The sequence below is a fragment of the Cryptosporidium parvum genome, chromosome 4 (genome assembly GCF_000165345.1).
Source record: "Cryptosporidium parvum Iowa II chromosome 4, whole genome shotgun sequence".
Lineage (NCBI taxonomy): Eukaryota > Apicomplexa > Conoidasida > Eucoccidiorida > Cryptosporidiidae > Cryptosporidium > Cryptosporidium parvum.
In genome coordinates, this window is record NC_006983.1 from 719,594 (window position 1) to 741,418 (window position 21,825).

The 21,825-nt window shown below is 34.9% G+C and overlaps 12 protein-coding genes across 12 annotated transcripts; 3 read left to right on the top strand and 9 right to left on the bottom strand.

Moving 5' to 3' along the window:
* Positions 1–134: 134 nt before the first annotated feature.
* Positions 135–2,243, bottom strand: cgd4_3000 (Dbp1p, eIF4a-1 family RNA SFII helicase (DEXDC+HELICc); the record flags this gene model as incomplete). The annotated part of the gene is made up of 1 exon (XM_625884.1): positions 135–2,243. The coding sequence occupies one exon, from the start codon at positions 2,241–2,243 to the stop codon at positions 135–137; it is 2,109 nt and encodes a 702-aa protein (XP_625884.1).
* An 814-nt stretch (positions 2,244–3,057) lies between these two features.
* cgd4_3010 (hypothetical protein) lies at positions 3,058–3,873 on the bottom strand (the record flags this gene model as incomplete). Its single annotated transcript, XM_625885.1, has 1 exon — positions 3,058–3,873. One exon carries the CDS (start codon positions 3,871–3,873, stop codon positions 3,058–3,060), a length of 816 nt encoding a protein of 271 aa, XP_625885.1.
* Positions 3,874–3,978: 105 nt separating this feature from the next.
* On the bottom strand, positions 3,979–5,133 carry cgd4_3020 (hypothetical protein with a signal peptide; the record flags this gene model as incomplete). The annotated part of the gene is made up of 1 exon (XM_625886.1): positions 3,979–5,133. One exon carries the CDS (start codon positions 5,131–5,133, stop codon positions 3,979–3,981), a length of 1,155 nt encoding a protein of 384 aa, XP_625886.1.
* A 299-nt stretch (positions 5,134–5,432) lies between these two features.
* cgd4_3030 (hypothetical protein with a signal peptide) lies at positions 5,433–6,425 on the bottom strand (the record flags this gene model as incomplete). Its single annotated transcript, XM_625887.1, has 1 exon — positions 5,433–6,425. The coding sequence occupies one exon, from the start codon at positions 6,423–6,425 to the stop codon at positions 5,433–5,435; it is 993 nt and encodes a 330-aa protein (XP_625887.1).
* Positions 6,426–6,615: 190 nt separating this feature from the next.
* On the bottom strand, positions 6,616–7,932 carry cgd4_3040 (NifS-like protein; cysteine desulfurase; the record flags this gene model as incomplete). Its single annotated transcript, XM_625888.1, has 1 exon — positions 6,616–7,932. The coding sequence occupies one exon, from the start codon at positions 7,930–7,932 to the stop codon at positions 6,616–6,618; it is 1,317 nt and encodes a 438-aa protein (XP_625888.1).
* A 201-nt stretch (positions 7,933–8,133) lies between these two features.
* cgd4_3050 (hypothetical protein) lies at positions 8,134–9,231 on the bottom strand (the record flags this gene model as incomplete). Its single annotated transcript, XM_625889.1, has 1 exon — positions 8,134–9,231. One exon carries the CDS (start codon positions 9,229–9,231, stop codon positions 8,134–8,136), a length of 1,098 nt encoding a protein of 365 aa, XP_625889.1.
* Positions 9,232–9,442: 211 nt separating this feature from the next.
* Positions 9,443–9,835, bottom strand: cgd4_3060 (hypothetical protein; the record flags this gene model as incomplete). Its single annotated transcript, XM_625890.1, has 1 exon — positions 9,443–9,835. One exon carries the CDS (start codon positions 9,833–9,835, stop codon positions 9,443–9,445), a length of 393 nt encoding a protein of 130 aa, XP_625890.1.
* A 106-nt stretch (positions 9,836–9,941) lies between these two features.
* Positions 9,942–10,370, top strand: cgd4_3070 (hypothetical protein; the record flags this gene model as incomplete). The annotated part of the gene is made up of 1 exon (XM_625891.1): positions 9,942–10,370. One exon carries the CDS (start codon positions 9,942–9,944, stop codon positions 10,368–10,370), a length of 429 nt encoding a protein of 142 aa, XP_625891.1.
* A 473-nt stretch (positions 10,371–10,843) lies between these two features.
* cgd4_3080 (ribosomal protein S27a, ubiquitin plus zincribbon, UB13p) lies at positions 10,844–11,323 on the top strand (the record flags this gene model as incomplete). The annotated part of the gene is made up of 1 exon (XM_625892.1): positions 10,844–11,323. A coding segment is annotated over one exon (480 nt), but the record flags the coding sequence as incomplete, so codon positions are not given.
* Positions 11,324–12,007: 684 nt separating this feature from the next.
* On the top strand, positions 12,008–13,624 carry cgd4_3090 (oocyst wall protein 6; the record flags this gene model as incomplete). The annotated part of the gene is made up of 1 exon (XM_625893.1): positions 12,008–13,624. The coding sequence occupies one exon, from the start codon at positions 12,008–12,010 to the stop codon at positions 13,622–13,624; it is 1,617 nt and encodes a 538-aa protein (XP_625893.1).
* Positions 13,625–14,061: 437 nt separating this feature from the next.
* On the bottom strand, positions 14,062–18,957 carry cgd4_3100 (conserved hypothetical protein; the record flags this gene model as incomplete). The annotated part of the gene is made up of 1 exon (XM_625894.1): positions 14,062–18,957. One exon carries the CDS (start codon positions 18,955–18,957, stop codon positions 14,062–14,064), a length of 4,896 nt encoding a protein of 1,631 aa, XP_625894.1.
* A 502-nt stretch (positions 18,958–19,459) lies between these two features.
* Positions 19,460–21,670, bottom strand: cgd4_3110 (10 transmembrane domain protein, possible translocator; the record flags this gene model as incomplete). The annotated part of the gene is made up of 1 exon (XM_625895.1): positions 19,460–21,670. The coding sequence occupies one exon, from the start codon at positions 21,668–21,670 to the stop codon at positions 19,460–19,462; it is 2,211 nt and encodes a 736-aa protein (XP_625895.1).
* Between the last annotated feature and the right edge of the window lie 155 nt (positions 21,671–21,825).

Below are 21,825 nucleotides of genomic sequence, written 5' to 3' on the forward strand. Positions count from 1 at the left end.
TTAAAATATAGAAAAGCAAGATGTCGTAGACATCGCTCTATTATTAGTCGTTTAGAATACTATAAAAAAATTAATTAAATGATAGCAATTCATATGATAACATCGGTATCAAACACTGCGCAATTTGTTGCTGTTTACCATGCATCATCGTGATCAAAGTCTCTGTTGGAAACTTTAGAGTGCGAAGCATTATTCCCGTTCCCAGCTACCCCATTGTAAGAGTGGTTCACTGGACCCTTTCTGTTTCTCCATTGCTCGTTATTAGAACCTTGGTTTCCAGAACTTGAGTTATTACCAGAATAGCCATAGCTAGAATTAACAGAGCTACAATTACTTCCTCCCTGATTACTTCTAATATCTACACTTCCAAAACTGTGTAACCCTCTATTTCCTCTTTGAGAACTAGATACCCCGCCCTTGTTGAATCTGTTACCATACCTTCCGAACGAGGCTGTGCATGACTTAACCATGTCTTGGAACCATTCAGGGGCATCCTGACCACTTTCTTCTAATGCTGCAAGTAAGTCTCTTAATATAGGCTTATTACTTTCATTGACAAAAGACGTGGCTAAGCCCGTGTTTCCGGCTCTGCCAGTTCTACCTATTCTGTGCACATAGTCATCTATGTTGCAGGGCATGTCCAAATTAATTACGTGCGTAATATTAGGGATGTCAAGCCCACGAGCAGCAACATCAGTAGCCACTAGGATCGGTCTTTGACCGCTCCTAAAAAGCCTTAGTGCATGCTCACGTTCCTGTTGCGATCTATCCCCGTGAATAGAGACAGCAGGGAAGTTTTGATCAATAAGGAAGTCTTCTATTTGATCTGCTCTGCGCTTCATTTCAACAAAAACGACGGTTAGACCCTCACCCTGCTCTAATAGAAGTTTAACTAGTAAACGGGGTTTGTGGTCTTCCTCAGCATATACAACACGTTGAACAATAGAACCGCTAGTTGCGCCAACCCTTCCAACAGTCAAAAAAATGTAGTTGTGTAAGAAGTCCTTTGCAAGTTGTTGTATTTCGCGTGGGAAAGTGGCACTGAACATAACAGTCTGTCTACCATCAAGACTATGAGGCATTTCAGAATCCTCTACAATTTCCCGTATTTGAGGAGCAAAACCCATATCAAGCATTCTGTCAGCTTCGTCTAGAATCAAAAATTTGATTAATTTGAGATTAACTTTTCCCCTATCAATTAAATCTCTAAGTCTTCCCGGAGTCGCTACTATAATATCTGAACCCCTGTCTAAGTCCATTATTTGACTTCTAACTTCGCTTCCACCATATAATACATTAGTTCGAATTCCAGTTCCAAAGCAGAACTTCCTAGATTCCTCATAAGTTTGAATAGCAAGTTCACGTGTCGGAGATAGAACAAGAGCAACTGGGTATGCCATTCTCTTTATTCTAAGAGAAGATTGTTGAGGGGTTGGAGGGGGGCCGTCGTTTAGCATTTTCATTACTATTGGAAATAGAAATGCCGCTGTTTTGCCAGATCCAGTCTGAGCGCATGCCATTAAGTCTCTCCCGTTTAAAACAGTCGGTATGGAGAACTTCTGAACTGGAGTAGGTCTTTCATATTTAACTCTTCTAATGTTATCTAATAATATTTCGTGTATTCCTTCAAGCTCCATGAAACTTTGCATTGGCTTGATTTTGTTTGTATCAGAGCCTGTCATTTCCACTGGAATATTATCGTATGCATCAAAATTAATCCCTGCTCTGTGTTCTTTTGACTTTGAAAATATTTTGTCTTCATCATCTCGATAAAGTGATCTGCCATCTCTTACGTCCCATCCAGTACCTGAAACGCCAATACGATTTCTGTAGTACTTATTGTAGCCCCTTTCCTGAGGTTTTTCATTTAGGTTGACAAATCTATCGTTATTACCACCCGTAACTGCATTATATTGGTACTTCGAGTTAGAGGCGTTTGATTGCCTCTCTCCCAACGCACTAAATCGATCCATACTTACGTTTGATTCATTAAAAGAATTGTTGTGTTTTCTGAAGCCTAAATTACTAGCCTGATCATTACGCTTACCATCTATATTATTTCTACTAGAATTATTTCTTTGACTATTGTAGGAATTAGCTTGATTTCCTGTAAAGCTCGCCAAATTAGAATTAGGATCTTCTCTTAACCCTTGTTGCCTTCTATGTGGAGGGATATATGCCCCATCCTTCCGGCGTTCAACATTCTGTTGTAGATCACGAGTGCCTATCTCCTTTTCAGACATTTCTTTGAATTTACTTATTGTTTAATTTAATTAAAAAGACGATACCAAAAGGAGCGAGCGGATAAATGTTACTTTAGAGCGGTGTCTTATTTATTTTTTTTGTATATTTGAAAAAATGTGTAAAAATATTCATTTAACAAAGGGAATGATGTCGACTTACCAGAGCCGAATGTTTGATATCGGTAGCAAGATTTCAGATCTTTCAATCTCTTTGAAGATTAGTTTTTTGTCATATTGTTGATTAGTTAATATCCCGCCAATCAAAATGTTGTTTCCGCATGGAACAAGTATTATTTGCAAAATTATTCTTCCAAGTTAAAGTTGTTTGTGTTTATTCAGCTTTATTGTTTCATAGCGAGCATTCAGAAGAATCCACTCTTAGAGCTCTATTTAGATTTTTGGTAATTTTTTTTTGTTAAAAATAATTGGAGCAAAAAAAAAAAGATCACTTCGTTCTTAAGGTATTAACTCCAAAATAATTTTTGTTCATATAAACTAATCTTAATTTTTACAAGTTAATCTTCGATGAATCAGGTTATCACCGAGAATTCTACCCCAGATCCGTATCCTGAGAAGTTAGGGATCATCTCATCGATTCCCAATAATTTAACGCCAGTAGACTGGGCGAGATTAAATAAGGAAGCGTTTTTACTTAATAATCAAGTTCAATTAAATAAGGAGGGAAAAATTTGCACACACATATTGTATACATGTATTCCAAAAGGAATGTTGGAAGAAAGGTACAGAGAGAGACAACAAAATAAATTGAGTTACATTAATAAGTGAAATTTAGAAACGGAACGAAATGCAGTGGTTAGACACCCTGCATTACATCAATAAACTTCTTTAGTAGTAGTGCAAGTTCATCCGCAATACTATTTTCTTCAAAAGTATCTGCAGTCCTTTTTAAAAGATAATCAGCATCACTACTTAATTTTTTAAATATTTTGCGGGAGTTCTCCCATGATTTTGTTTGGCTATTAAGCATATTCATAAGCGAATCCGTTGATTTTGCCACATTTTCCAATACTTGGAAATTAGTGACAAACCTATCATCTAGGCGATTAATTTTGCTCTCTAAAAGGCCAACCTTTTCTTCCAACAGATTAATTTTGTCCTTTTGATTCTCTATTAAATGTGCCAAGGTTGTAATGTGCCCAGTGCTAACTTCCAGATTTTTTTCTAGAGAATGAATTTCGCTACTTTTTAGTGAGAAATTTTCTTTGCCATGAATAATGTGATCTTCTATTTCTTTAACTTTTGACTGTATTTCCGTTTGATTTTTGAAATGCTCATAAATATATTTTTGCATTGTTTTCCATTCTCTATTTAGGAATTCTTCATTAGTAATATTGTTTTCTTCACATATCGGACTATCATTGACTTCAGAAGTTTTTTTTGAATTTGATCCAGCACCAAATTTATTTAAAAATGATTGTTGCATATCGTTAATACAGTTTTTTAAAGCATTTAGTTCATTTGATAGCTTTTTAATCTCTAAATCATAACTTTCCTGAATCACATTTTCCTTCCCCTTAGAAGATGCAACTACAGCAGCAGCAAACGCTTCTGCAATTTGAGTGTTGCAGAATGCAGTTTTAACTGTCGCTGTAACATCGTTTATGTCCATTTTATAAGGTTATTATGAAGAACAGTGCTTATTAATAACTAATTTCGTGGCGCCTCAGCCTCACGCCTGTAGTTTGCCACATGCAATAAATTACGCAATGTAAATTTATTTTTCTAAATGCTCGCTTTCTTTAAGTTGATACATGACATATCTAAACCAGTGTGATTGAGAGAATGATTTGGGAATTTTATTATAATCCTTAGTTTTAATATATGTAATGGAACATTTTTTGTCAAGCAGAACAGTCGCAATCATTCGCATGCTTGTATAAATATATGTAATAATAAGCTCCGCATGATCTGCATCTAGTTTAAAATATCTAACATAGTCCGAATAGTTAGACAAAAAATTTGAAAGTTTCCTGCCATGTCTCTTATAATGGAAGATCCTATCACTTTTTCCACTAAGAATAAAGTACTTTGTTGTTTTCTTTCCGATCAATGAATCATCCAATACATCCTCCAGATAATTTTTCCAAAAAAAGGACGGTGCATTAAGAACAACGACTTTCATATTTTCTTTGATTAATAGCGAAGCAAGGGCAATATTCAATGTTCCGATACATAATCCATATGCTCCTGTATCAGAAAGTGAAGGAATTACGCCTATACGGAACAATTTGTTGATGAAAGCAGCAGAGCTCACTGCAGGTATGATAATATCTTTTTTTTTAGGCTTGCTGATCCAGTATCTAACCATTTTCTTGGAAAAATAAAGGTCGTTGGATCCATGATAAACAAGATAGAACCAGTTAAGAAAAATGAATTGTGTCGAATTTACAATTTCCAGGCCATAGATGCTTGAAATGTAGTTGATATATTTCCTAAAAAATTTAAGAGATTCTTCTGAACACGCATGAGTGCTCAATCCACCCAGCGAGACTATAATCGTATATTTCGGAGGTAAACTTTTGTGAACAAAATGACCGCAGGTATTTATTATCCTTGGTCCATGTTTGGCTTTGACTTTAATATTTTCAAAATCAGAATTAATATAATCTCCATAGAATGCTAGCTTGACTTTAATATCAAGCGTGTAGTCGCTTGTAGAGTAAAAAGGTTCATTAGGAAAATGGTTCGGTAAGGGAATATCTGAGCTGTCAGCCCTTTCCCTAAGTAAAAATGTTCTCGAGTTTTTTTCTTCAACAGGGACTACTTCTCTATAACCAGGTTGAAAAGGATTTTGGGTAAGACAACTATTTGGAGTGAATTGACTTATGAAGACGATAACAATGACTAATTTCGCGAGTCTTACGAGCATTTTTTAAGAAAAGCTGACAAGTAACTGTATGGCGGTATCTTCCTGCTATCTTAGTAAAAAAAAAAAAACGAATAGTGAAAGAAATAAACGCAAAATAAAAAACTAATTGTTTTAGTTATGAGAAAGCAGTATAATGAATACTTGCATCTATTACTATGGTTAAGAAAGTACTTCTTAATAGAGAAGTTTCATATTTGTTTTCAATCATTAAAGCCGCCTGCGGAAAGCGTATAAGTACATAAAATCTTTCTTCAAATATTTGAATACCAAACTCAAAATATTTGCAATTAAAATAGCAATCATTTAGTGCTATTAAAACTTTGAATATCATCATTAGGTGTTACTTTAGGAACAATGGGAACAATTTCTGAGATATTTTCAACTCTCCTTTTAGTTTTTGCAATCAATTTAGTGTTATAAGAATCTTCGAGGCGGAATATTTCCTGCCTTTTAAGGAGAACAGATGCAATGAATCTGAAACCTGTATATAAATGCTTTGCCATGACAGAGAAGTGCCCACCTTTTGTTTTATGTAGTAACACATTTTTGGCACCCCAATCTCTAAGAATGGACTCGGTTACAGATGCAAATTTGTGGTAGATTATCTTATCTTCATCGCCTTGAACTAACAAAAAAGAAGTACTTATAGCAGACTTTCTAAGTATCTTCCTCCTAATTAAGTCAGGATGTAATAAAGCAGAGTTGCATGTTGCAACTGCTCCAATATTTGATTTCATTCCAAGGGCCGCAGCAATACCAATAATACCACCCAGACAATTTCCCTGTATACCTGTATTTTCAAGTGAAGGAATAATACCTTGCCTTACCAAGCTATTTATGAAGGCAATTAAACTCAATACCTGTAAGATGTATTGTTCAGCAGAAGGTCTTCCTGCTTTGAATGTGGTAATAGTCTCATTTGGTATTTCTTCAGTAAAAGGGAGAAATTCTTTGTGCCAGTTTGGAGCAATTAGTTGAACATTATTACTATAATCCTGATCGTAGTGATCTAGGTGGCGTACCATTCTGACAAAAAATTTTGAGGTTAACCGATATAGAGTGCTACTGTCAACTACAAATCCATGCATAAATATAACAGTATATTTAGGAGTTTCTGAGCGAGACAAGTGTCCAAATGTACCAAGTCTTAATGGCCGTAAATCACTTATCTTTCTCAAATATCTATAATCAGAGCCAACAACTTCGACAGTATCATCAGGCAAATTCAGTCTGCCACAAATACTCATAAACAGCTGCAAAAATATAATGAGGAACGACACAGCTATACCCATTACCTTAGATTTCGTTTTTCATAGGTAATCTTGTTAGTGTATCCAATAATGGGCGCCAACTCGCAGGATGCTTCGAACAAATAAAATTTTTAGTCAAATTCGAAAAAATATTTAATCTTGTCAACCTACTATTGAAATAATAAATTTTATATTCTACTTAAATTTAAGTGTTCGTATATTCAAAGTAGTTTCACGTCCATTTGAGTGACTCCTCATCTTTAACCTTTGTGTCTGTAATAGAATCCCAAAGAGGGGACATCTTTCTCAATAGAGTTACAGACTCGACAATTTCTTTAACAGCCTTATCTACATCTTCGTGTTTAGTGAACCTCCCCAGTCCAAAGCGAATGGATGTATGGGCAACATCTTCTCCGACACCGATTGCTCTTAAAACGTACGATGGTTCCAATGATGCAGATGTGCATGCACTTCCGGATGATAAAGCCAAAGAATATAGCTTCATCATTAGTGATTCCCCTTCAACTCCAGTAAAACTTAAGTTTAGGTTCCCAAACATACGGTTTACGCCACACCCGTTGAGTTCTACATCTGGTAGTTGAGTGGTAATTCCTTTGTAAAGTTTATCATATAGAGACTTGACGTGTATAGAATCTGAATTCATTTCAGAAGAAGCAATCTTACATGCTTCACCAAATCCAACAGCTAATGGTACTGGCATCGTGCCAGATCTCATTCCTCGCTCCTGGCCGCCACCAAAAATTAGTGGTTTTATACGTCTTCTAGGCTTACTACGAATATAAAATGCTCCTATTCCTTTCGGACCGTACACCTTATGTGCGGAAAGAGATAAAAAGTCTGCATTCCACTTATCAACATCAATATTGATTTTTCCTAGTCCCTGGGCTACATCACTATGGAAAAGAACATTATATTTTTTACAGATTTCTCCTATTAAATTCATAGGCTGAATTACTCCAATCTCATTGTTGACATGCATAATAGAAGCCAGAATAGTCTCTCCAGGGATTATGGACTTTTCCAGCTCCTCTAAAGAAATAAGGCCTTTATTGTTGACTTTAAGATAAGTCACCCTGAAACCTTTTAGTTCAAGTTCTCTTAATGTTGACAGAACACATTTGTGTTCAATTTGAGTAGTAATAATGTGATTCTTTTTATTTTCTATATCGCCATAAATGTCGCATACACCCCTAATTATCGTATTATTAGATTCAGTTGCTCCTGAAGTAAAGATTATTTCTTTGGGCAAGCATTTAATAAGGTTCGCAATATTAGTTCTTGCATTCTCCACAGCTTCTTCTGCTTCCCATCCATACCCATGAGTTCTAGAATGAGAGTTTCCAAACTTTTCCGTAAAAAAAGGCATCATTTTATCTAAAACTCTTGGGTCAACAGGCGTCGTAGCTTGGTAATCAAAGTATGCTGGTCTCTTTTTAGCAATGGAACTCATCGATGAAAAAAATGCAAGCTTCGAGATACCTCTTACAACGCTTGGTGCCCATTGCCTGCAATATCTGTGAACGATCATAACTCCTAATGTTATTCAATGAAACTCCACAAATTTATTGTCAGCATTAGAGTGAATTAATTTCAGGGGGAAACTAACCGCTTAAGAGTCTGCATATTTAGAAATGTTCAAGACCTAGTATTAGCATAATTGAGAAAGAAAGTTTAGCCAAATCGAAACATTAAAAACAAAATAGATTGTATTAAATATGTTAATAAGTTACTAGCCGGATTGATCTATAATATACACCATGTTTCTCTCCTCTCTTATAACAAGATTGGGCCGACTTTGTCTTGAAATAGTGGTATTACTAGAACTACTATCATCTGTGCCAATCGTGGAATTCCTTGGTGGGACAATTGGTTCAATATCTTCCGCTTTCATTCTTTTTTTAGTTGATTTAATCAACTCTTGATCTTCTGTATCGAGAGGCCTGTAAATTTCCGGTCTTTTTAAAATTACAGAGGAAATGAATCTTAGACCAGTATATTTATGTTTAACCATTGTATCAAAATGACTAATTTTCTCAACATTATAAATTGTGGAGTCAGCTCCCCAACTGACCAACGAGTTATTCGTATTTTCTGCATGAATATATGGAATAACTTGATCTTCATAAGAATGAATGAGAAGATACTTGACGCTCTTAAGTGCTGACTTTCTAGCAAGCCTGCGTCTTACGACATCTGGCATAAATAACGCAGAACCATTCAATACTACAGCAGCTAATGATTCTCTCAAAGCTACAGAAGTTGCAGAAGCAATTAGTCCGCCAACGCAATTCCCATAAAATGCTGTAGTTTGATGAGAAGGAATTACGCCTCTTCTAATTGCGTTATTAATGAACGAAACGGATGCGACAACTGCTTCAATATATTTTTCTTCCGGAATAGTGCCTGAAATCAAAGAAGCATGTACTTTATGGCCCATGGATGAAATTATGGATCTAACATTAGGATAAAAGTTTGGAATAATGAACTGAACATTATCACTAAATTCTCTATCATAGTGATCTAAGTGCCGTACTAAATGAACGTACATACTCGTACTCAATTTCTTCACAGCTTTTATAATAGTATATACATTAAATAGTACGACCGTATATTTTGGAGCTTCAGAACGACTAAGGTGCAGAAGCATATCGATGGGTTTGTCAACTGTTTTTATTTTTGAGCGTACTAAATATGTATAATCATCAGGAATGATATCAGTATATGCCGACTTTCCATTTACTCCTGGAAAAATATTATAGTTTATTAATATTAAAAATACAATTTTTAGAATTTTTATTCCAAATGGATTTAATATAAAAATCTTCATTGGTTTGATTGAAAACGAGATTATCAATTTCTAGAAGTTGCAAGTAAATGCCAACAATTTATTTCATACCTAGGTACACAATCTTATGACCGTTACCTACCCTTGTGACATTGCTATTTTTTTGGCGCTCAGCATGGTGTCGCTAGAGGCGCATCTAGCTTTTAACTCTATTAAAAAGAAATTGGTTACTTCAATAGTATAGTATTGCTACTCACTTTAATGCAGATAGGAAAATTGAGATAAACAATAAACAAACATTTATAATTTTGCATAGATATTTCATTGCAAAAATAAATGAATATAAATAAACAGATATATGCATATATATAATGAGCTGAGATAGTAAAGCCCTCGTAAATGATTTAAATTTACTTGTATTTTTTATTGCGTACAACGCTTTGATAGAACAATTATTATTGTTATTACATTTGAAAATTGTAGGATTATTTTTAACTAATCGAATTAGGCGGTAAATTATTTTATGCGTATTCCACATATACAAGTATTCAAAAAACATGTGGAAGGAGAAATAGATCAGAAAATATTTAAAAAAATCAATATATGAAAATAGGTCAGGAAATTGGCTTTGCGGGATAAATCGCATATTGCGTGTTCTAATCAGACATATATATATATATATATATATATATATTTATATATTTATATTTATATTTATATTCAGTAGAGTTATAGTAGTGTATTGCGTAATAATGAAGGAAGTGAACGACATGCCACTTAAATATGTTATTGGCATGCTTCTTGGTGTTTTTTTTGGAATATGGATATTGAGTATTTGCTTCAAAGGTGAAACAAAGAAGCAGACACAAAAGAAGAATACTCGCAGGCAATCGGCGAAAAGTGCAACATCAACAAAGGAAAAACTCGCTTCCCTAAATAGTAAGGAAGACACAGTTGTGACAAGGAGAACAACAAGGTCGTCTACAAAACAAAAGACTCCAAGTAGAAAGGTAACTTCTGAGACTACGCAATCTAAAGAGGTAAAGCCAAAGCAAACCAGTTATAATGCGGCGCCAGCCAGGAGAACTACTAGGAACAGTTCAAAAACTTCAAACGAGAAACCAGCAGAAACATCAACAGGTAAGAGAAGAGTAACAAGATCATCCTCGAAAATGCCATAAATCCAAGGAACAAGCAATCTCTAACTATATCAATTGTTACCCTCGCCTTAACTTCATTTAAAAAAAAAAAAATACTGAAATTACTTTTACATGGTAACTGGTCAAAACTTAATGGAATAGCTAGGATGGTTTAAGTAGACTTGTTTTCATTACAGGTATAAATAAGTTTCTATGGTAATGAATATAATAATAAGCAAATGGGCATTTGCCGCCTGAAGGCGGTAAGTTAATTACTATTAAAATAATTATTTTTAAATTAGTATTTACGTCTCTTTGTATAATATAATAAATGAATTATAGACAATTAAATAGTAATTAATCGTAAATATATTATTGAATTTTTAGCCGATAGTACAAAGTAACGATGCGCCATTGGTTTTTTTCTAAATTTTTGTCTCAAAATTAAGACTTAAGTTTCATAATATTCGGGTCGAATATTTCTCGGCTATCTCAATATTTTTGTTGAAGAGTAACTCTCTAAGATGCAGATATTTTTTAGATATGGTCTCGGTAACACCAGATCGTTGGAGGTGGATCCAACGATGAGTGTGAAGGAATTAAGACATATTATTAGCGAGTTTTCTGGCATTTCAATTGACTCCCAATGTATCAGCTACGGTTTTGGTATTTTAGACGAATTTGAAACCTTGGAACAAGCAGGTATTTCTGACTATTCTACATTGTATGTTTCAGAAGCAATGTTGGGAGGTGCCAAAAAGAAGAAGAAGAATTTTACCAAGCCAAAGAAGATTAAGCACAAGAAGAAGAAGGTCAAGCTAGCAGTACTCAAGTACTACAAAGTTGATGGCGACAAGGTGGTTAAGCTACGACGTGAATGTCCAGCAGAAACATGCGGAGCAGGAGTCTTTATGGCTCAGCACTTCAATAGAACAAGCTGCGGCAGGTGTGGTTTGACCTACTTCCCTTCCAAGGGTGATGAAGGCAAGAATTGATATTATTGATCTAGACAGTTCATTCTGTTTTTTTCAGCAATATTCTTCTATATTGAACTTTGAAATAAAACATGGTGATATAGAATTAGTAGCTTGTTTTTAAATCATAGATATACTACTTTTTTTGTCAGCTGTTATATTTTGACTAAAGTTTTGTTGGTCTTGACTATTGAGTTTTTAATTTTATTGGTTTGATCCGCTCTTCCAATGTAAGTTGTAGTGCAGCTCCGCAGACTTTGAAAGCTGAATACTTCTATCCACGCTAGTCGCAGAAACAGTAGTAGCACACAACAAATATTAAGTGTCATAATCTTATAACTTTCGATATAACCTGTGTAAATGTTTAATTTCAATCAATTCATCCTTGCTCTCATTTTTACTTTCAAGGATGAAAATAGTCAATACAAATTTGGCGCCAATGCTATTTGGCGTCAAATTCATTACATGTGCTTCTTGAAGAATAATGGGTATTCTCGAATACGAGAAAAAATTATTACGATTCCTACATTAATTTGAGATCTAATTAGACATAACAGAGAAGTACGAACAGGAGCGATGCTTGAAAAAAATATATCCTGAAAACATTATAATTTGGTCTAAAATTTCCAGGTTAAAATAATATTTCAAAATAACAACAGTAACTATTAGAATAAGATCGAAAATATAAAGTGAACCTTAATAATAATGAAAAGCTTGGGATCATTTTTGTTTGCATTTGGAGCTTTGGTATCAGTTTCTAAAGTCAATGCACAGCACGGACAACATTTGCATGGGCATGGCCACGGCCACCATGTAATTCCAACAAATGTAAATTATTATGAATCAAATACAGACGTTCTCGCTCCAATTATTGAATGCCCACAAGGATACACAATTAGTGGGAAGCAATGCACAAGGACAATATTTGTTCCAAGTTCAGTAAATTGTCCAAAGAAGTATGAGCTGAGAGAAGGACAATGTGTCAGGAAAGAATACAGCTCAGCTGTCCTAGTTTGCGAACCAGGATTTGAATTGATTGGTGGCCGTTGCATTACTAGACAGTCAGTACAGGCTGAGAGAATCTGTCCGCATGGATTTGCATTGGCTGGAGAAGAGTGTATTTCTATGAAGGAATTTGCGGCTGATTATAGATGCCCACCAGGTTTTCAAAGAAAGCATCAAGAATGTGTTAGAGATATCTCAACAGACCCATTGGAAAGTTGCCCTCCTGGTTTTGAGCCAGTTGATAAACATGGGAGGATGGTTCAGTGTACTAGAACAGAAACAGTAGATGTTATCCTCTCTTGTAAACAAGGATATGAACTTAGAGGCGATATTTGTGTGTTAGTTGACATTATAAGACCCAACTTAAAGTGTGAAAAGGGTTTCCAACTTAAGGATGGAGTTTGCAATAGACTTCTCCAGGTTGATTCTCTTTCACAGTGTCCAGCAGGTTCCATCCCAAGAGGCCACAAATGTATTGTAATAACGAACGTTCCAATTATTCCTTCTTGTCCATCAGACTTTGAATTGGATTCAACAGGGACGAGATGTATTCGTATGGATGAGAGACCAATCATCCAGGAGTGCCCACAGGGATTCAAACTCGAATCTGGGCAATGCGTAAGCATTTCAAATGTAGAACCAGAGGTTTCTTGCCCACCTGGCTCTACTCCCCATGGGCACCACAACAAGTGCTTCAATATCATTACAGAACAACCGATGATGCAATGTCCTCATGGTTATATTGAAAGTGGAAACGGAGAATGTATTTCAGAGAAAATGAAACCAGCTTCTGTAGATTGTCCAATCGGTTTTTCAAGACAAGGAAGCCAGTGCGTAAAGATTATCTCAGAAGTGCCGTCTAAGAGTTGCCCATCAGGTATCTTAAAGAATCATAGATGCGTTTCATTTGAGACAGCTCCAATGATTGGTTTCTGTCCAGATGGAAGTGAAGTCCCACCAAGCGGCCTATGTACAGCAACAACAGGAAAACCATTTTCATTAAAGTGCCCACACGGTTATAATCTTGAGAATGGACAATGCATTCAAGAAATTGTTACTAAAACTAGTTATATGTGCCCATCAGGTACAAGCGATGGCCACGGAAAATGTGTATCTCTTGCTGCGACGCCTGCATTGCCAGTATGCCCACACGGAATGGTTCTCACCCCAGATGGTTCTCAATGTGCTAAAACTGAGCATACAAAAATATCTCTTTCTTGCCCAGATGGATATCACTTTAATCACGGAAGATGTGAAAGCAAAATACACGAGAAGCACCATGGAAAAAATACTAGGACTGCAAATAGCCACTATTAAATTAGATCATAAGATTTTGAGTACTTCGAATAACGAACTAAACTTGTATTAAATAAGAAATATGAACAGTTTTCATATGAAAGAAGATCAACTAGTTTAAATTATCGTTTCTTTGTACTAAGTAAATAATAAGATATTGATCGATTTTAATTTTATGTAAATATTAGTTTATGTATATTTATTTTATTGAGCTAGTTGGCTATTTTTTTTTGTTGTGAATAATATACAAATTTATTGCTAATAATTTGAATATTAGATTTGATCGGGTAATGAAAGGAGGTTATTAGAGTATTCGATACTTAGACTGGATCATTCAAAACAAAAAATATTGTGATAGTGACTCAATTAAAGATTCAGCTTAAAACCTAATAAAAATCAAATGCACTAATTATAATTAAATCTCGCGATTTAAAAGTTTATTTCAGTACTGAGCTACATCACTTTTCATCTTCGGGCAGTACATCCAAATTTGTTGAAATTGTATTATTAACACTGACGTTGTTAGGTATTGTTGAAAGATATCTGGTAGATGCTTTATTAGCTTCACTATTGTCAGCAAACTTGCTGCTGGAGGAATCTGTAGGAGATGAAGGGAGTTGTGGCGATGCGCTTCTAACTGATGGACTAAGCTTGGAAAGCCTTCTTGAAAGTGTTTTCCTGGAAATTCTGGCAAGCCTTTTTCTTTCATCTGAGAGAAGAGATTCTGAAACGACTCTTTGAAAAGCTACATTTTGGAAACGGTAGTACTCAATATAATAGGGCAAAATATCACAATTTTGAGGTTTTGGGAATTCATTTTCGGATGCTGATTGGTTATCCTCAGTAATAATTATATTAATATTTACAGACTGGTCATTGTTTATTTCATTTCTTTCATTTTTTATTTCAGAATTCTCACTTGAGCATGGATCAGTTACATCTATAGAGTCTTTATTATTCTTAGAAAAGTCTGATAAATTCACATTTGACAAGTAGTCAGAGATATCTTTCATAATAGGAGTTGAGCTGGAAATATCTTTGTAAATATCGTCTTCATATCCATTTATATTTTTTTCTTGATCATTTTCATATAGAGTAATGTGTTTCGAGTTGTGGTCGCTATTTATTGATCCCCGTCTAGATCTATCAACTCCAAAATTTATTGTATCGCAAACTTCAAAAACATCTTTATTGACCATAGCCTTAATCATTTTTAGAAACTCGAGAGGAGATTTCTTTTGCGGATAAACCTCATGTAATTCTGAAGCAGTAAATGCAAATGTAAATGCACTGGCAATTTTTGCAGCCATTTGTTCATCTGGTTCAAGTAATTCCAACTTAGACATACACTCTGCTACAATCTCATGTGCAAATGGTATTTTTCTTAGTTGTCCTGTAACTTTAATGTATCTTCTATTATCTTCAGAATTCCTACTTAGGTATGAAGATTGACCAAACTTTGTAAACGATGATCTATGTCTGGACCCTGATAAATCATTGCTTGAAAATCGATTTGATTGCTTATTTCCAATAATAGGCACTCCATCGCTACTTAATAGCTCACGCGGTCCGGGAGTTCTAAATCTAGGAACCCTAATCTTCCTTTTTATTGAGTCATCAGACCATTCTTTTGAGTCATCGCTTGAAGAAGAACCAGATGATGAAGATTCATCACTAGAAGAATAAACTGATGAGATAAATCCCAAATCACCTTGTATATTCTTCAAATTGTATCCTGGCACGATGCTTGTAATCGCTCCAAAATCAAAATTATTTCCAATAGAGTCGATGCCTGAAAGAGCATTAGAACATACGCTTGCATTCCTGCTGATATTATTTGACAGAGAATCTGGATTATTTAAAGATTTATCAGAATCTAATATTAAGGAACCCTTCTTTTCAGGATCTTCCATCTGTTGATCATCTTGTGTGCTTATAGAAATGGCTTTATGCGAAAGAAGTTGCAAAAGCGTCCTTTTTATATGTTCAGGAATACCCCCAGATGCTCTGTGTACATACTCAACCAGCTGGAACGGAACTTGAGTATTGACGCCTAATTGGTGCCCAATAAATTTGGAAGTTTCATTCAAAGTTAATTTTGGAACTTCAATAAATGCATTACATTCCTTTGCCCATTGAATGATTTCCTTTTGCTCTTCTATTGAGTCAGTGTTACTACTACATATCAAAATAAACAATAACGGCGGGGAAGATTTAAACGCAGGAGGAGTGCACTTTGTTGTTTTATATAAATATAAAGTATCTTTGGAAATATGTTGTATTGGCCTCTTAAATCCTTTGCAAAAAAGGCATATTCTAGAGTGTTTTCTGCGCCATTTTTTTAACTCTTTGAAGTCATGCTCAACTTTCCTCTTTCTTCGGATCATAGCAATTCTCGCAATCATCTTGGCAATTTTCCAACTTTCCTGTTCCATTCCAGCATAGAAACATGTTCCACTTTTTACATGTAGGCAAATGATGCTGTTTTCATACATGGAAAAGCCATTAACTAGAGATGTAATAATTGGGCCCAAACCTTTCTCATCTTCATCTGATAAATCTTCATCTGAGCTTGTTATGTCATCATCAGCTTCATCCTTAAAAACTTCTTTATTTAAATTTTCGTCATTTTCTAGCTCACCCCCATCTAATTCTTTATCCAATGATTCTGGTTGCCCATTTAAATTCTTTACAAATAATAGGGGATTTCTAAAAATGTCCTTCATCTTCTTACTTTCTTTATTCTTATATTTTCCCATTCTTAAGAAGGCTTTATTCTCCGATAGTTCTGATGGGAGAACTAAGCCTTGCAAAACTGGCTTTAGTTTATGCAAAGTCCAGTGAAAAGAAGGATGGGTAAGTTCTTTTGCTAATCCATAAATTGAATTATCTCGATCGATATTCGAAAATCCTTTCTTCTCTCTTGATTTAGTTAGTCGCCATGACTCTACAATATCCGTACAAAGAGTCTTCCAAGGTAATAAAGGCACGTTTCCAATATTGATGAATGGCGTATCTGGCATATTACTACATAAAAAAACTTTTCTCTCTAACTTTTCTCCAAGATGAACAATATTTTGAATAATTTCATCTATTCCACAGTTTTCCTTACCATAAATGGTCATAACACCTCCTAAATCCAATGTTGGGCGCAATATTGGATCCCAAGGTTCATAGTACTCCCAGGGCATTAGAGGTCCAAGGAATTTGCTTTCTGGCATGCTCTCCATAGCATAGTCAGGAATTACTCTAAAATTTGGGCCGTTCATATCTGGTAGGCCATAGCTATATCTTGGCTTAAAGAATTTTTTTAGTTTCTTTAATGGCTTCCAGCCTCGCCAAGTTCTGATACTCTGAAGATTTTCGATATTTAGGTTTATATCAGTATTTTGATTATTTGAATTCTCTGTTGTTAATAAATTATCTGTAGAAAGCCCATCTTTAATATTAGAATTATCTTTATTGTTTGATAAATTTGAATCTTCAGGATTACCTGTTTCGGCCTTTCCACCGGTACTACCTTGTAAACGGCTTCTAGTTAATATGCCAGTTGGAGAAAATGTATCAATTGATACATCTTTTCCTTTAGGATAAAATGACTCTTTTTGTATGAACTGCATTGCGTGGTTACATGCTTCATATGTATTTAAATCACATAAAATTTCATTCTCTCCAGCTCTTGCCATTAATCTGGCTGACAAGTTAACAGTATCGCCTAGTGCTGTGTACTCTTTACGAATTTCGCATCCAACTGTTCCAATCCAAACTCTACCAGTACCTATTCCAATACTTGAACTTAATCCCATAAATCGAATGCTATCTAAAATCCTTAACCCTGCAAAAACTGCTCTCAAGGGATCATCCAAATGATATACTGGGGGGAGGCCAAATATGATTAACAATAATACGCCCTTATCGTCTACCAAGAATTTGTTTACACTACCTTCCATTGTATACGCTGCTTTCTGGACCAACTGCATTAATTGATGTGCGGTTTTAGAACCATAGTGAGTCGAAATATCTAAACCTTTAACTGAAACAAATATACAAGTCAAACGCCTCACTTCATTCAAGAAAACGTTATAGCCGCTTGATAAACATCTATAAACTGGAGGCGGAATATACCTTCTTAATAGATCAACATCCTCATCATGAATATGAATAGAAGCCAAGGGAGGAGGAGGTGGTGGTCTAGGCAAAAGTAGACTGTTAAGTTTTTTAAAATCAGGATTGCCTTCGCATGGTTCCACACTTACATGCTTACCGAGAATTGAGAAAACTGAAGGAGATATAACAGTTTCCCCACTCTTTGCTAATGGCTCCGCAATTGCTATTTCTTCAAATGGTGGCCCACCTACGACATATTCCCATCTATCCATTACACCCCCAACTTGTAAAATTGTTGTCCTACCATAACCAACACCAATATGTAAAGTTAAATGCCTTCCTGGAATTGGAGTAGGGAAGTTGTGTAAAGTCCTATGTATATCCATGCAACATTCGCATGCCAACCTACAAGCATGAAACATATCAACAGAATATGTATCAGCAGCATTTGAACTATATTGTGAAGGCGATTCCTCCGATTCCAATTGCTCTTCTTTATTCCATCTTTTTTCGGAAGTAGCTGGGCTATTATCATCTATACTGACTTTTGACTTGTTTGAAAACTTACTTGAATCTCTTGCTAACTTGTTAAATTGTGGGTTGCATTCAGAAGCATTGGCTTGAGACGAACTGTTAGTACTTTCAGTTATCAGATTGACCCCTCCATTATTTAAATTAATAGATTCATCATCTACTGGCCAAACAACACAAATCGCATCGCCACTAAATTTAATAACATCACCTCCCCAATAATGGATAATCTGGATTAATGGAGTAAAAAAGTTATTAATACATTCACCCAGCCTTTCTGCGCCATTTAACTGTTTGTCAAGTGCTGCCGTTAAAGCAGTAAAACCCGATGCATCACAAAACATGATCGCTCCTTTGAAACTCTCAATAATAACATCGAAGTCATCTGCATATCCAATTCTTTTGTCAGCAATCGCCTCCAATACAGTTCTCGGAACAAAGCAAGAAAATTGGTTTATATCAAATGTACTACCTAGCTTTTTTTTCAATTGCTCCGACGAAGAATTCATCTTTTTCATATTATTAAGCCGTTTTTCAGACTTTAAAGCAAGCCATCTCCAGTCATCTGAAATTCTATCTCTTTCTCCAGACGCTATTATATCTAAATCAGGTGGCCTTTGTGGGACCACTTTTTCTTTATTGCCTACAACAATTGAACGAATACCAGAATACACAAATAATGTACTTTTGGCAGCGATCAAAGGCACCTGTCCCATCCTTAATTCAAATACTATTTATTTTCGCCAGCTTTGCTTTTGATTCACTCCTAAAATAGTACTCTCGTATATTTTGCTGAGAGGAACTACCCTTAGCCTTAAAATTCTGTGTGGTATTTTCCCGCCAGACCATTAAAATAATAAAAAAAGCATTTCCTGATGAGAAGATGGCGGCAGCATCTTTAATTTGTCAATACTCAGTACATGTATACAGCAATGGGATAAATTTTATAAAGCCTTATAATAAAAAACTAAAGTGTTTGCCTACATTTAATAGCGCATGTTTCCATTCGAATTCTAATATCTAGATAAAAGTCACTTCTTTTCATAAATAACACTCGTAGGAATGTTAAAGAGTTATTTAGGGTATTTTCTAATGTTATTTCTAAATATTTTTTCGAGGAAATAGATAAGCCACAAAAAAACCTCGTTGCAATTGAAGTTCTGAATTTCATATATAACCTTCTGCTGAATTATGTTTCTGCTTATAAGTTTTTATTATTTAAGTTATTGTTGATTCTTCCGTATCACTTCCCTCAAAATGTGGTCCAGAAAGCCCCTGGATATCATTACCTGCAGCTTCTCTTTCAGATTCAACAATTATGCTAACGTCCAGAGATATGTTATCATTCGATGCTTCAACTGTTCTGTTATTTGGGATTTCATCAGCTGAAATTTGTCTGCTCTCAACTACGGGTGAGGCATATACACTAGCAGGCATTGAAACCGAAATTTTAGACATACTGCTCTTTAAATCAGTGGAGCTTTCTCTCGAAATGTTGGAGAATTTTTCAAACAAATTTTCTAAATCTTTTTGCTCTGAAGATTTTGTCGTTAATGTATTACCAGTATATTGGCTTTCTTGCCTTCCATTTGAAATACAACTGTTTAAGGAAACAGATCCAGTAATCTTCTCATCTGAACCATTATTTCTATTTTTATTGGAACAAATTTCTCTTTGATCGTTTTTACATTCACATTTAATCTCTATCTCTGAGCCCTCTTTTTCTGACTGGCATACACATTCTTTGATTTCTTGAGAAATCATTGTCAATTCTGCTCCAGAGAAAGTATTAGTATGATCTATTAGATCTCCAAAAATTTCATAATTATATTTTTTATTATGAATAACATCTGAACTATAGCAAAGTTCCTCGACCTCTGATAACTCTTTTGTAAGAATTGATACCTTTTGTTCAAATTCTGGCTTGGAAATAACTATGCCATTTTCAGAGCTTACTTCAGATTGAGAGCTTGATTTACCTCCGGAATTGCAATTCAGAGACTTTGCAAAACCATACCATACCGATCCTGCAAGAGTTAAACAAATACCAGTAATAGTGTGAACACTTGCATGGTCATGGAATATTATGAATCCACCTGCTGTTTGGGCGCAACTCTTGAACATGCCTAACACATTAAATGTAACTGGGGAGGTATACCCTACGACCAAAAATGTAAAGTAATTCAGAAGCATTGAAAGTAATCCGCACAATATCAACAAAGTCCAAAGTCTAAAGAACTCAGGTGAATTTGTATTAAAAGCAGCCGAACCCATTATCAATTCTAATTCACGGGCAAGGAATATGCATGGTATTAACAGAATGGTAGAAATACATTGGTTATATTTCATTAGTTGTATTGCATCTCCATTGAAATAATTCATACATTTTTTCATAAATACATTATAAAATACTTGGCAGAATGATGATGCTAATCCTGTAACAATTCCCATAGCTGAAAGAGTAGACCTGTCTAGAGAGCCTATCAGAAAACCTGCACAAACGACTATGCATGCAAGAATAGATTGCCAAGTTTGTTTTTGCCCGAGCATAAAATATGATACAATAACAGTGAAGATCAAAGACCCCGATCTTGCGAGTTGATAAGTTGAAACCTGTACATATTTTAAACAAATATTTCCAAATGCAACGAGCCCGACAAAGCAAATTGACATAGGTAATATTTTTAGTAACTTCTTCATTTCAGCACTGAACTTAATGTTAGTTCTTTTCTGTTTCGCCTTTTCATTAACTGTATTTTCTTCAATTCTAATGTTCTGTGAAGAGTTTGCTACAGAGCTATCTTTCAGTTGAGTTTCTTCTATTAAAGAATTTTCTTGGAACGAAATTTCAATGGGAATACTTCTATTAGAACCTGCTTCCAGTTCTTTAGCTGAAATATTTTCGTTGGACGTACAATTTGTACTTGTTGCATTTACCTTTCTTGTTTCATTTTCTTTCCTTGGGTTTGTACTATCTCCGGAATTTTCAGAAGAATCCTTATTCATTTTTGACATGTTTGGAGTTCTTCTAGAAAGTGATAAAATTCCAAAGCAAAATACTCCTACAATCTGTTGAACCCATGTTGCAAATACAGGAAAGGGCGCAACTTTATCAAAGAGCCAATGATTATAGTAAATAATTGCAATTGATGTAAAAAAATACCCAACTATCGTATATAATGTTAAAAATATGTTATTGTTGTTAGAGAGCCTAATTCTGCTAAATATTTTGTTCTTCTTTGGATTAACACTTTCCTTGCCATCTTTTCCAATATTAACTAAGTTATCGCATTTATTGCCAAGTATTCCTTGTTCCAAATCTCTATTTAAGTCGCTTTCTATCTCGAATGAAGGATTTTTAAGTTTTGCTTCCGCTTTAAGACTCTTTTCTTCAGATGAATTATTAATCTTTGAGTCGCTTGAAATCATTTTCAAAATTTATTTTTCATTCAATTTCTAACAGTTGTCTTTAATTTATGAGTTATTTTGCATAAATTTCTTCATTTAGGTGCACATACATTGAGAAACAGTATTCTCAATAACTTAATAAATCAATTGTTGTCCTTTGCCTCAAACACATAAAT